This window comes from Urocampus carinirostris, chromosome 7, assembly GCF_059441175.1.
Source record: "Urocampus carinirostris isolate Australia breed hairy pipefish chromosome 7, RoL_Ucar_1.0, whole genome shotgun sequence".
NCBI classification, from domain to species: domain Eukaryota; kingdom Metazoa; phylum Chordata; class Actinopteri; order Syngnathiformes; family Syngnathidae; genus Urocampus; species Urocampus carinirostris.
Genome location: NC_142355.1, coordinates 25,415,882 through 25,428,539, shown reverse-complemented (window position 1 = coordinate 25,428,539; position 12,658 = coordinate 25,415,882). Strand labels below are relative to the sequence as shown.

General features: G+C 41.5%; 1 protein-coding gene across 2 annotated transcripts in view; it reads right to left on the bottom strand.

Moving 5' to 3' along the window:
• Positions 1-12,658, bottom strand: part of rfx4 (regulatory factor X, 4) — a 53,655-nt gene that overhangs the window by 5,365 nt on the left and 35,632 nt on the right. The window contains exons 10-17 of one of the 2 annotated variants that reach the window (XM_088340349.1): positions 12,588-12,646; positions 12,329-12,473; positions 12,132-12,226; positions 10,048-10,165; positions 8,401-8,520; positions 6,214-6,363; positions 5,918-6,101; positions 3,901-4,039 (exon numbers count right to left, since the gene is read on the bottom strand). In XM_088340349.1, coding sequence (XP_088196475.1) covers positions 3,901-4,039; positions 5,918-6,101; positions 6,214-6,363; positions 8,401-8,520; positions 10,048-10,165; positions 12,132-12,226; positions 12,329-12,473; positions 12,588-12,646 — 1,010 coding nt within the window. The remainder of the gene's footprint in view (positions 1-3,900; positions 4,040-5,917; positions 6,102-6,213; positions 6,364-8,400; positions 8,521-10,047; positions 10,166-12,131; positions 12,227-12,328; positions 12,474-12,587; positions 12,647-12,658) is intronic. The other variant, XM_088340350.1, reaches the window with a different exon arrangement.

The following is a 12,658-nucleotide window of genomic DNA, read 5'->3' as shown; positions in this document are numbered from 1 at the left end:
AAATCTAGTTTTTGGCACATTTGAAGTACATCCTAGTTTGTATGAAATTATTTTCAGCTCCGGAGTATATGTCGCTAGGAAAACCAAGCTATGAAAAAAACTAAGCTAACCTTGTTTACTCTAAATTTGCGCAAAACCAGGTTCAATTCTTTTAATAAATTGCAAAAAAACATCAGCAACTGTTATTGCCTTTAAAAATAACAGCAACTATCCATCCATCCATCCATTATCTGCACCGCTTATCCTCAGTAGGGTTGCGGGGGTGCTGGAGCCCATCCCAGCTATCTTCGGGCAGTGGGCAGGGAACACCCTGAACTGGTTGCCAGCCAGTCTTAGGGCACACAGAGACGGACAATTCACTCGCTCGCTCATTCACACCTAAGGACAATTTGGACCAGCCAATTAACCTGACATGCATGTTTTTGGAATGTGGGAGGAAACCGGAGTTCACGGAGGAAACCCACGCAAGCACGGGGAGAACATGCAAACTCCACACAGGTAGGTTTGATCTCATGACCTCAAAACTGTGCCCCACACGCGCCAGCCACTGCGCCGCCATGCTGCCCATAACAGCAACTAGCACAGCACAAAATCGTTGATTCCAGTTTAGCTTACTCTGAAATCAGACAAAACCAAGCTGAGGTTTTATAGCCTTGCCTTCAACTGGAACGCCTTTTGGTGCTCTGGATTGAGAAACACTTTAAAGTTCCTTTTCAAATTAACTGTGTGTTAATATACACTGATTCGATTTGTGCATTAGCCCAAAATGATTTTTCAAAGACATAAATAGGCTTTAAAATCCTGATTACCATAATGTTTTCATTTTTGCCAGCATATTACATTTTGTTGTGTGATGTTTAGTTGTGTGGAAATTTTAGCAAAGGGTGACAGTTGCCGATGCTTGCTCCAAAATATAAAATCAAGCAGCACGTTTCTGAAATTACGCAGCATCTGGAAATAAAGCTGTGTTACTATGACGACAGATGCCAAACAACACCCCAGAGTATGTACATGCCGACAACCATATCTCAGACATTACACAAAGTCCAACCTCTCCCAGGCACAAAGATGCCACATTGTGCCCGATTTAAGCCCAAAAGCGCCCGATAAAGAGGAAGTACGTGTTCACGTTAACAACGCCACAGTCGGCTCCATTATGAGCCGCCGGCGTTCGGAAAAAATTGTCAGTCCGGAGGAGTCAAAGGGCAGAGCTGGAGGCCTCCCAGCTGAAAAGGGAGCATTGAATAACAATATTTTAGTCAAAAGTAGGAAACTGACAGCTGCTTCCGCTCGCTGCACGCTGGGTAAAATGGGCGAGACACTGAAGATACCAAATTTGAGAAAACATTTTTTACCCTTGAACCAGTGTAACATTACACATGCTCGTCTTCCTGGAACTTAATGACTTTTTTCCGTACTAAGTAATTTAACGTGTTCTTAATAACGTTTTCTAACTCTTGTGTCATTCTCATTATGTGTTAGTACGTTATTCCACTACTTAACAAATGCAGTTCATAATTTCATAGATGCTGTCATGGTTGCCATGGCGCCCAATTGGCCCCGCCGGTGTGGCGCCAGCTGCAGCTCATTGACATATTGGCTTTCTGTCTATTTAAGCTCAGTGCTCTTAGTCTTCCTTTGTCAGTCCGTCAACGAACCTCTGCCCCGCAAGACGTGGGTTTTGACTCGGTCCTGTTTCCTCTTGGCATTTCCTGTCCGGTATTGTCCCCGTTTATTTTTGTCCTGTTTAATATCAGTTTCCAGTTTCGTTACCGTCTATTTTTGTCCTGTTTATTATTCTCTCCAGTTTTCGTTCCCGTCTAGTTTGTCCTGTTTTATTTCAAAATCCTGTTTCATTATCAATCCTGTCTGTCCCGTCCTGTCCGGTATCGACCCCATCTGTCCGATATCTACTCGGCAATTGGTATCGATCTCGTCAGCCTCTGGCTTCCTATCATTTCACGCCAGACTGCTGCCTAATGTGCATGACTCCCCATTTCCCGTAAAATAAAAGGCTTGTGTGAGAAACGTCACACATTTGGGTCCTGATCCTGTTCTGGTTCATGACAGATGCGACAGCGAGCGCTAAGCCACACCCACAATAGTTACAGTATCTGCGCATAACCAGCGGCACAAATACAGCGGCCGAAACTACAACAGCAAGGGAATCCTTAATCGATATTCCTGATAGCATAACTGTATAATTTCTTCTGTATTATGCAAACTTATCTCAAAAGTCAGAGGATCAGAGGAAAAGGGTCCCAATTATTATATGCAGTGTTAAATTCATGGCATCAAGGTGTCCAAATTCTCTAACCTTGAAAGGGTAAAGTCTAAATGTTGATGATCTATGAGGAAGTCAGAAGCCCCGTATCACCCCCACATAGAAATAGATTCAGGTTTGTCAGAAATAATGGTATATAGATGATATAGGATGAGTGAGCCAGTATATCAAATTTATAAAACCAGCGGTTTGATTTTCATTTGTTCCGGCTCTCGAGTGGGAAACATGATAATAACATCACGACTTTCATAAATTTGATATACTGGATAACGAATCCCAGATTTCACAAGTTTTATCTTAATTACGAAATGCCAACTTTGCTTGTATTTGTTTTTGTCATATGCCAAAGAGGGTGCAGTGATATACTCAAAGGAAGTGCAATGAAAATCGCCACAGTAACTTACAAACTTCACGCAGGTAAATGTAGACCACATTGGTTACCATGGATATTTATTTAACTAGTACAAAACACAACAATTAAATTATCCGTTAATTTTAAACAAATTAGAAATTATTATTTATACACATTAAATACTGGAATCCACTGCGTACGCCGATCTCTGATGTCACATCAGACAAAGTCAATGGCCAGAAGCTCACGGTACCATATTCTCCCACTGACAACTAACCTACCCAACAGCAGCGTAATAAAAATAAAACACTGTTGAACAAGTAACTTTGTTTCAGTTCCCATCGATCCTATGAACATTGAGTTGATCGTGAAGCCGCCCGAAAGCCCTTATCCATCTCAAACAATTCTCTAAATTAGAAGGGACAAACCTCGCCCCTACCAATAGTTCTGGATACCTCTGATCTACATTACAAGTGCCCCAGACACATTGTCCAACCATTTTGACACAAAACACTGTACGAGTGTATGGATCACATGTTTATTGTCTGTGATACAAAGATGGCTGAGCTAAATCGGCAGCGACGGGCTATCGTCAGCCTCGCGTTCTGATTAGCTGAAGCAAGGTTCACTGCTTTCACAGGTCGATGTACACGTTCTCTTCTATTTCTTCCATAATGTCCGCTTCTATGCAAGTATATGTGTCATGATTATTGATGGAAGGCACGTGAGTCGGCTCCTTTGGCGCCAGCTGCCTCGGACGCCGATTGGCTGCCCATCTCTTTTAAAACCCTCACCTTCCTGTCATCCATTGTCAGTCCGTCTGCGAACCTCAGCCCCACACTAGGCAAGCTTTTTTTTACCCTGACTCTCTCCTGTCCTGACTACCGTTCGATTCCCGGCACCTACCCCTTTTCTGAACTCGATTACGTTTCTGCTCCACCGTCCCGGACTTCGACCTGTTCTCTCCCGCTCTCGACACTGCCTTCGCTCGCCACAGTGCCACGTTCCAAGCGATCTGCTACCTGTGAGCGACGATCACCGGATTGTGGGTGCAAGCCCTTTCCTCCTTTATTATTTTTTAAATTATGTTACTAAAAACTATTTACAGTATTGCTTTTCAGCCACGCGCCCAACACTGCCCCTGACACAAGTTCCAGCAGTTGTAAACATTTCAAATCAGTCTTTCAGGTTCGTAACCTCCTGCATCTGTAATTATAATTCTATGGAAAATCATACTGACTTTGGATTTGAACCAGAGACTGACCTGTGCAGATGAGCGGTGGTAGGCAGAATAGTGGAGCGGTGGTGGGATAGCGCCGTCGTGTGTGAGGCCTGGATACTGGCCAGGGATGGTGTGCGGATGCTGATTGGTATAGCTTCCGTAATTGTAGCTGCCCGTGTATCTGGAAAAGGCATTTTAAACAGGCTTGTTAAAAGAAAACAGTGACACTGTAGCCGATTATTGCTTGCAGTCAGTGTTATTTTAAAGGGACAGTGTGTATGATACAGACCAGGGGTCGGAAACCTATGGCTCGCGAGTGTAGAGTTTAGCTGGCTAGGAGAAAAAAAAACCTCACTTTTTAACACATGTAAGTGCAAAACCTTATCTCTACAACTAGCGACGAAGCGCTCTAGCACTATTCTACCTTTAAGTGTGGTAAATAGAGGGATATGCGCCACCAGGCTGTACTCACCCAAGACACACCACAGGAAATGGTGCCCCTCCGACTATCGTGGTTAAAAAAATCCAACCACCCAACCTCTTAGCCAATAAGATGCAACAGAATACCCACGCGAGTGAGACATCTGCCTACTATCACTTCCTACATTTTTCTCCAAACAGAAGTTATGAAAAAATTATGAATTGATAACAATGCGCTTAAGGACTTATAAGACAAATGTTTGCAGATTTCAAAGATGGCAAAGATTTGCATCCATAAAACGTATCATAGGACAAATTTTGACCACACGACTCCCAAGGTTTGAACTGTGAGTCCCCATAGTTTGTATTCTTCCTTGTACTTTATAGCACTCGTTTTAGTAGTTTTCTGAGACTGTGCGCTAACTTTATATCTACGCAGACAATTACATTTTGTGGGAAGAAGAAATATAAATGAAGTGAAAATGTCAAAGTTAGCATTATCACTTAACTTTGTGGCCACAGATAAATAAATACAGGTACATTTTAATTGTTATGTATAATACTTAAAGGGACAGTGTTTATTATTTGATCACTAGATGTTGCTGTATTGCAGGGGTGAGCAACCAACGGCCTGCGGGCCACATGCGTCCGGCTTTTAAATCTGGCCCGCCCAATAAAAAAGGTAAAAATATCACGATGATATATATAATGGTAAAAAAAGGTACTGGTAAAAAAATATAATTGTTTTGGTGCCATTCTCGTCCCCAGTGTCTGTTTTTGTATCCCTACTTAAAAATCATTTTTTATGAAGCCTCAGTAGCCTAGATGGTAAGGCGCCCGCTTTGAGACTGGGAGGTCGGTGGTTCGCGCCCCGGCCGAGTCATTCCTAAGACTTAAAAAGTGGTCGGCGGCGCCCTTTGTTGGCTGCGGCTGCATCGGCTCGCTACAACGGGTCAGGTGCAATCGACATTTCGTTCTGTGTACATTGTTACACAGAATGACAATACAAGGAAATTATTATTATTATTATTATTATTATGTCTACTACATTCAAGGCCAGCATTCAAATAGCTGTCTACAGTTCTCTGTAGTTGCAAATGAGTGGTTAGGGCATCAGCCCCACAGTTCTGAGGTCTCATGTTCAAATCCAGCTACCGGCCTTCCTGTGCGGAGTTTGCATGGTCTCTACGTGCCTGCATGGGTTTTCTCCAGGTACTCCGGCACTCAAAGACATGCATGGTGTATCAATTGGTGTGTCCCCTGCCCACTGCCAAAAGATAGCTGGGATGTGCTCAAGCACCCCTGTGACCCTAATGAGGATAAGCGGTACGGCTAATGAGATGAGATATATATATATATATATATATATATATATATATATATATATATATATATATATATATATATATATATATATATATATATAAGTGGACATTTGTTTGGAACTGTTTTTTAATTTTTTTCTTGTGGAAAAACAAATTTGGCCTAACCAAGCTCTGGCTGCCCCCAGGTGAATTGAGTTTGAGACCCCTGCTACACACTGTCTCTTCAAACTCATAAGTTAAAAAAACACTTTTAAGTACTCACTTTGTAGGGAACGAGTGAAAAGTTCTGTGAAAAATCAAAAAGAGTAATTTACCCATGTTCCTCTCTGTGTGCGTAGACGGGTAGCCTATGGGTAGGGGAAGGCGGCGGCGGCGGCGTGCCGGCAACGTTGCTGCTGCTGCTCCTCATGCAGGACAGCTGCTGGCCGACGTCCGGTGCTGAACCACCTGCTGTTGTCACTGTGTATGTAAGGGACCACGTATATGACTGAACGGCGCCTGCCAGACACATACACGGAGGTGGCTAAAGTACGCACACTCTGCACCTATGTACAGATACTTGTGTGACAAAATAATCTGAGAAAATTGGAAGCAAGGTGAGCCCTTTTACCTGTGCTGGACGGGTGGTCTGGCGACGGGTCAGCAGGGGGTGACGAGGATGGTACCGCGGCTGAGTGGACTGAGCGGGCAGGTGAGAAAGCACCAGGGGATGGCGAGGAGGTGGCGGTTATTGCCGTCAGGGTGAATTCTTCATCTTGCTCTGTGGGGAATCGACATGAATGTTATAGGATGGATGACCTCTGTGAAGAGGTACTTCAGTGTGCAGGACCACCAGGTTCTGCAACAGCTTTGTCCCCCTGGCCATTAGACTGTTAAATGGTCAATCATACACATAGTAAGCCTACACAGCTACTAATCTGTACATCTTTTTGTTTTTTTCTTTTTTTGCACTACAGGCAGTTCTCTTATACCTAGCCACTCCTTTGCACATCTGTTCTCCTTTTGCATCATACTCCAGTGTTATTGTTATTGTATAGTGACTTGTTTACCTGACTGCCCATTTTGCACATCTGGTTAGCTGCTCCTCTTGCACTCTTTGCACTACTGTATAATACTATACATACCTATAATTATTTAGTATATTATTAGTACTTCAATACTCAATATAACATTTTATTTATATCTGAACATTCAAGGAAACTGTGCGAGTCAGATGTATCGACATTTCGTTTCTGTATGTCATGGTCGCCGTGTATACACGTGTACAAGAATGACAATAAAGTATATCTAAATCTGAATCTGAATATACACCATTACGGTCATCAAATATGTACGTTCCTGGAACGCGATTACTTTTCTCAGTAACGAGTACAGTACTGTAATGCGTTTTTGATTTGGCTTTGTAATTCTACATGGTGCATTACTGCGCTATTCCGCTACATCTTAAAGAAAATCTCAAATTACATCGTAATTAAGTTGCTCCCTTCACTTGCATCGTTCGCATTGTCACACTCAATCACTCGATCAGCCAACAAGAAAACAGAAGAGTGGGCATGTTCATATTTGCCGACAAGGTCCAACTGAATACAGTTATGGTAGCGCCGTCTCAAGCACAGAGTACAAGCACGCTGAATTTGTCATCATGGAGATGTTATCCCTACCGTGTAACTTGCATCCAAACTAAATTTGTAACTGTAAAATAGAATATTCAAATTAGGCTGTCAGCTCATGTACACATATTTGGTTGTGTGTCACCATTAGTACATGGTGAGCAGCACGTGGGGGTGGGCGTGGTTTGTACAGGGACATCAAACAGGAAATCATTTGTACAAACGGGAGCGCCGTAAACTTTTGCCAAATGGCATTCTTTTTATTTGTGATTCTTTTGCAATACACCATGCCTGGATAAAAAAGGAAAACATCTTGGACAATAACCAGAAATAGAGAAATATCTTCGAGCGGTTTGAAGCCCAGAGACAAAATTGATATGGAGTGTCTCAGTTAAGTGTTCTATTGCAAGCTCTAAAAACTTGGTGGAAACCTTTTATTTTATTCAATTTATATGTGGCTATTTTCAAGCAGTTTTAGGGGGTTGGCTTCTCTGCGAATATATACGGTAATTTGTAACTAGAGTGTTACTTTCAGTGAAATGCACAACTTTTGGGAGTCGGTAATCTGAGGGGTAACTGAATTTTTTTTTAAATAAGACAACTAGTGCTTAAACCTTCACCAAATTTAAATATCTTGGAGCTGTCGTATTAGAAGAGGGGTCTCATGCAAGCTCTAGTTATTTCCATCTTCCTTTACGCTTGCGAGACATGGACTCTCCAGCAAAACTGGAAAAGAAAATCCAGGCTATGGAGATGTGATGCTAGAGAAAACTTGAAGGCATCAGCTACTAAGCCCATGTAGGCAACACCATCAGAGACCATATCAGACCGTACGCAGAACTGTTGTCAACTGTGCACAGACAAAAACTTCAGTGTTATGGTCATGTCAAAAAATCATTAAGACTGGCCAAGATACTTCTCCAGGGCGCAGTCCAAGGCAATAGGAAGAAAGAATACCAAAAAACAACTGGGCCAACAACATTAAGGAATGAACGGGTGCCACGACCCAAACCAGGCCAGGAACCGTTAGCAGTGGAGAAAGCTGTCCAGATTTTCCCCGACAACCCAGGCGGTTAAGGGATCAGTAAAAACTAGACTAGTAGCTGTAACTAATTACTGTTTTCCAGTAACACTCCCAACACTGCTCCTGAATCTGAGGGTAGTCCTTGTTTCCCCGCCATTCTCACCTGTGCCACCTTCGGCCTTCATGGCCCTCATGAGGTCGTTGGCCCTCTCCTGGCAGTGCAGCGACTCCAGCAGATACAGGACATAGTCGTCAAACATCAAGTGGATGAGATGGAAGGAGCCTGTGACACAACGCAGAGTTATTAGTGAATAGGAAATTATTTGGAACTCAAAGTCCGATTTCTTCGTGATCCGTGTCAGTGCCAGAATTAGAATCTGCTGACCTCTGAGTGTCGGTGGGGGTGTGAAAGCACCACAATTGTGACATTGTGCGAGTGTGACTGCATGATAAACACTCGCCGACTATACTGGGGAGTCTGGTGCAATCCTAAGCTGTCATAAAATGGATAGGCATCGGCAAACAACAGGAGGGGTTGTTAATTAGCTGTTTGTGCACATAAAGCCGCTTTACGGAAACATGACAGCCAGCTGTGTCTTTGATATTGAAATGGACCGCCTAAGAGAAGCGCCGGGGAACGAGAGGTCACTTTCCCTATTCATTTTATGGTGCCTTAATGATACAGGTCACGCCTACTTCACCTGCAAACCAATTGTCTTAATTTATGTGGTCGCAACAGCAGATTTTTTGTTCAAATCATATAAAAACTAATTTATATAGCACTTTTTGGATAAAATGCAACTCAAAATGCTGTATCAAAATACGTACAGTAGGTAAATCATATCCCCTGCTTTTTCTAACCAACCAACAACTCAGAATGAGAAATACAGTTAAAATAGAAAAATAAAAAAATAATAACTTTAATGAAAAAAATAATAATATTGTTTTTAAACTTAAGGAATGGCTTATTTCCTCAGTGTGTTCCAATATATATATATATATAGAGTATATACATAGAGTTAAAGTTAGATGGCAACTCGGGCTGTGAAGAGGAAGCGTTTATTTATCTGGAAGGTAAATAAAATGAAAAAAGAACGACGAGGGATGTCCTGAAAGATAAATTAAAAATAAGAAGCACAACAAGGGATGTCCTAAAAGATAAATAAAACCCCCCAAAAAGCACCACAAGGGATATCATGAGAGACAAATAAAACCAAAAAAGCATGAGAGCAACTATTTGGTGTATCTGAGGACGAATCAGACTTTAAAGGACATTAAATCAATATTGTAAATTTAATTTTGGTATTGTGTTTATAGTTTACATTGTAGGTACATGACGTTTATCATGGCTGCACAAATTCAGGATGTTGGTTACTTACATACTTGGGTTGAGCCAAGAAAAAGTGAAACAAAATTTGATACCGATATCTAATCAAAAATTCAAGATTCGTGTTGTACACATGTGCCAGTTATACACAAATAAATACGTACTGAAAATGGGCTTCTAGCCAACTATCTACATATTGTATATGTTAAAAAAGAGACAATTGCCGCTTAAAAATGTATTTACCACATCGACAATGTATGGAGTGTATTTCTAATTAGTTTCATGTTATCTTTATTTAAAACATTTTTTTGTCCTTCAAAAATAAGGATTTTTCCAAGCGACCCTAAAGTTTTGAACAGTAGTGTGTATGCATACTTTTTTTTATTCAACTTGGCACAATTACAATATTACATAATCATAATAAAGTGGGTAAGCAAAACGTTTTATGACAAAAATATTGTTAGGCTAGTAGTAGCAGCTCACCAAAGCTAGGGGCGCTGTGGAGCGTCATATCCCGGATAACTCGGGTCCCGAAGCAGGACCACATCAGCAGGAACTGCTGGGCCAGCTTCTTCAGGCAGCCGGGTCTCTTTCCCGACACCTACAAGGAGAAAACGTCCATTTCCATGAGAAAAGACAGCAAGGGTGTGAGGATGGGGGGAGCAGTCAGGATGCCGACATTAACCCCTCGCCCTGTGTTTGAGGCTTAACCCCTCCGGGACCAAAAAACATGTCAACAAGTCAACTATTTAATTTGCCCCCGGGGGACACGCCTTCCTATTGAACCTATTGTCTGGCAGGGCTGAGGCGTTGCCAGGGAAACCACATTTTACAAGGCAATATCGGGCTTATAATGGGCGCAAATGGGAAGCTTGTAGACATCATTAACAGGGAGGATTGCCGTGTGAGTGAGGGAACAGCAAGCTCAAAGTCACAGGTGCCTTTCTTACAGAACTTCAGGCTTTGAAAAATCAGTAAAAGCAAAATGAAACTTTTGAGTCTAATCAGGGTTTGTACACCTTTTTCACAGCCATATTCAATCACTTTTTAAGCACTTTCAAAGCCAATTTTTAAATTTCTTCAGACCCCGGCATTTAAGTCTCTTCACCTGTCTTGGCACGGTGCATAGGGGGCAATGAGGCTTCATAGGACAACGAAATACAAACTAATGCCAGCTGTCATTAGTCACGAGGGACGAAGAAATGCAATGGCAACGCAAAGCCAACAGAAAAGGCGCTCAGCGTCTTTTTCATGCAAACTTGTCGTGAAACATGGCAACAATTTTAAGCATTTAACAGCACTTCACCCAAAATTCAAGCACATTTCAAATACAATATTGAAATTCAAGCGTTTAAGGATTTCATATGTATGAACTCTAATGTAACGAAGATACATTTTTTTTCCTTTCCAGAATCCAACACACTTGCTAAAATATTCTAAAGCAGCGCGGTGCCCCCCTAGGGCATGCTCACCAGTGCTGGTTCATTTTCATTTTCTAGTAAAATTTGTACTTCAGTGGTTGACTAAGTCTATTTAACTTTACTTCCAATAATTAACCTGGTAAAAACATTTTAACAACATAGTAATAACATAAAATAAAGTTGTTATTTTGGAAATACATTCAAACCTGGGTGCTCTTCGCACTATTTACTAACAAAAAGTAGCTTTCGGGGCTTGATAATAGTTGGAGATACCTGTTCTAAACCGCAGTTGTCTTTATCATCTTGCCCAAGTCTCAGGAACAAGTCTCCTTTAAAGACTCTCTTGAGTTCCAGTAAAATAACAAATAAATCCAACGGAGTCACATTGGCCAATAAGCTCTGGCATGATGATGTTCTTCTCAGCCTGGAACTGTCAAATGCTTAGGAGTTAACCCACAGGTTCACAGTATAAAACTGCCAAAATTATGGATATAAGAAGAATAGAGGGATAGATAGATTTCTGAATTTCATTTTATGTATTTAATTTGACGTTTGTTTATTTCAGTATTTATTTATGTATTCATGATTTAATTTGCATTTATTTAATATTAAGTATTTAATGAACTACTGTAATCCCTCATTTATCACGGTTTTTAACATGTGCTCTGCCAGCCCCAATTGTCATCTGGGGGATAATGGATCACGGCCACAAGGGTGCTATTCATTTTAGGTTCAAAAACCGGGAAAAAAGAGCCGACACAATTTTTCTTCTTCATTGAATACTTGTAATAGGATAAAAATGCACTAGATTAACACATGTGGAACTTTACAAAGGGAATTCCTTTATTTTGTTACCTTATTTGGATATTTCACTTGTCTATAAAGAATGTTCTCTATTGATTATTGTAAATAAAGTCATATCGGTGAATGGATTCAAACAGAGTGGTTTACACGGCCTTATTCCAACACACGATCTCTTTACAGAAACCCTGTGGGTGAGGCCTAGGCCACTTTAAATCAATATTGTTGTGTGGTACCCGGGTAATCTTGGACCCGTCACATCCGCAGGTTTCCATTCTGGGACCTGGCACTTCTTTTTTTTTTCTAATAAAGGGTTCATTCTAAACAAATGGAGGCCGGCCTTACTTTGACAACGCAGCGGTCCACCATAGAATCGAGCCACTCAATGTAGGCCTCAATAGGTGACTGCTCCTCCAAGAGGTGATCAAACTCCTGGTACACTGAGACAGAAGGACAGTTTTTATGCTTTTATCAGTCAGTGTCACCGTCTTGCGGGTTAATTCTACACTTTATCTTTCTGTTTGCAAATTACACATGCTTACGGTGTATGATGAGCTGCCGGTGCTGCTCTTGCGAATCTTCCATAGTGTAAAGTGTCTGCTTGGTAATGCTGTTCAGGTCTACGTTCCTCCAGTCCTCCAGCATTTGGAAAGTGATATCGGCGCTGTTTATCACCGTGCGTGATGCCTGCCGACAGCCACACAGACTCTATTGCTGTTAATGCGCATACTTATCTGGAAGATCGTGTTTTTCTTTTTAATAAAGATTTTATTAAAAAAGCTCTCGGGTTACAATACGCACCTGGCACAGATGGTTTAGAGACGTTTGCCGTTTTAAGATTTGTGAGAATCTCCTTGACACTGAAAATGAGA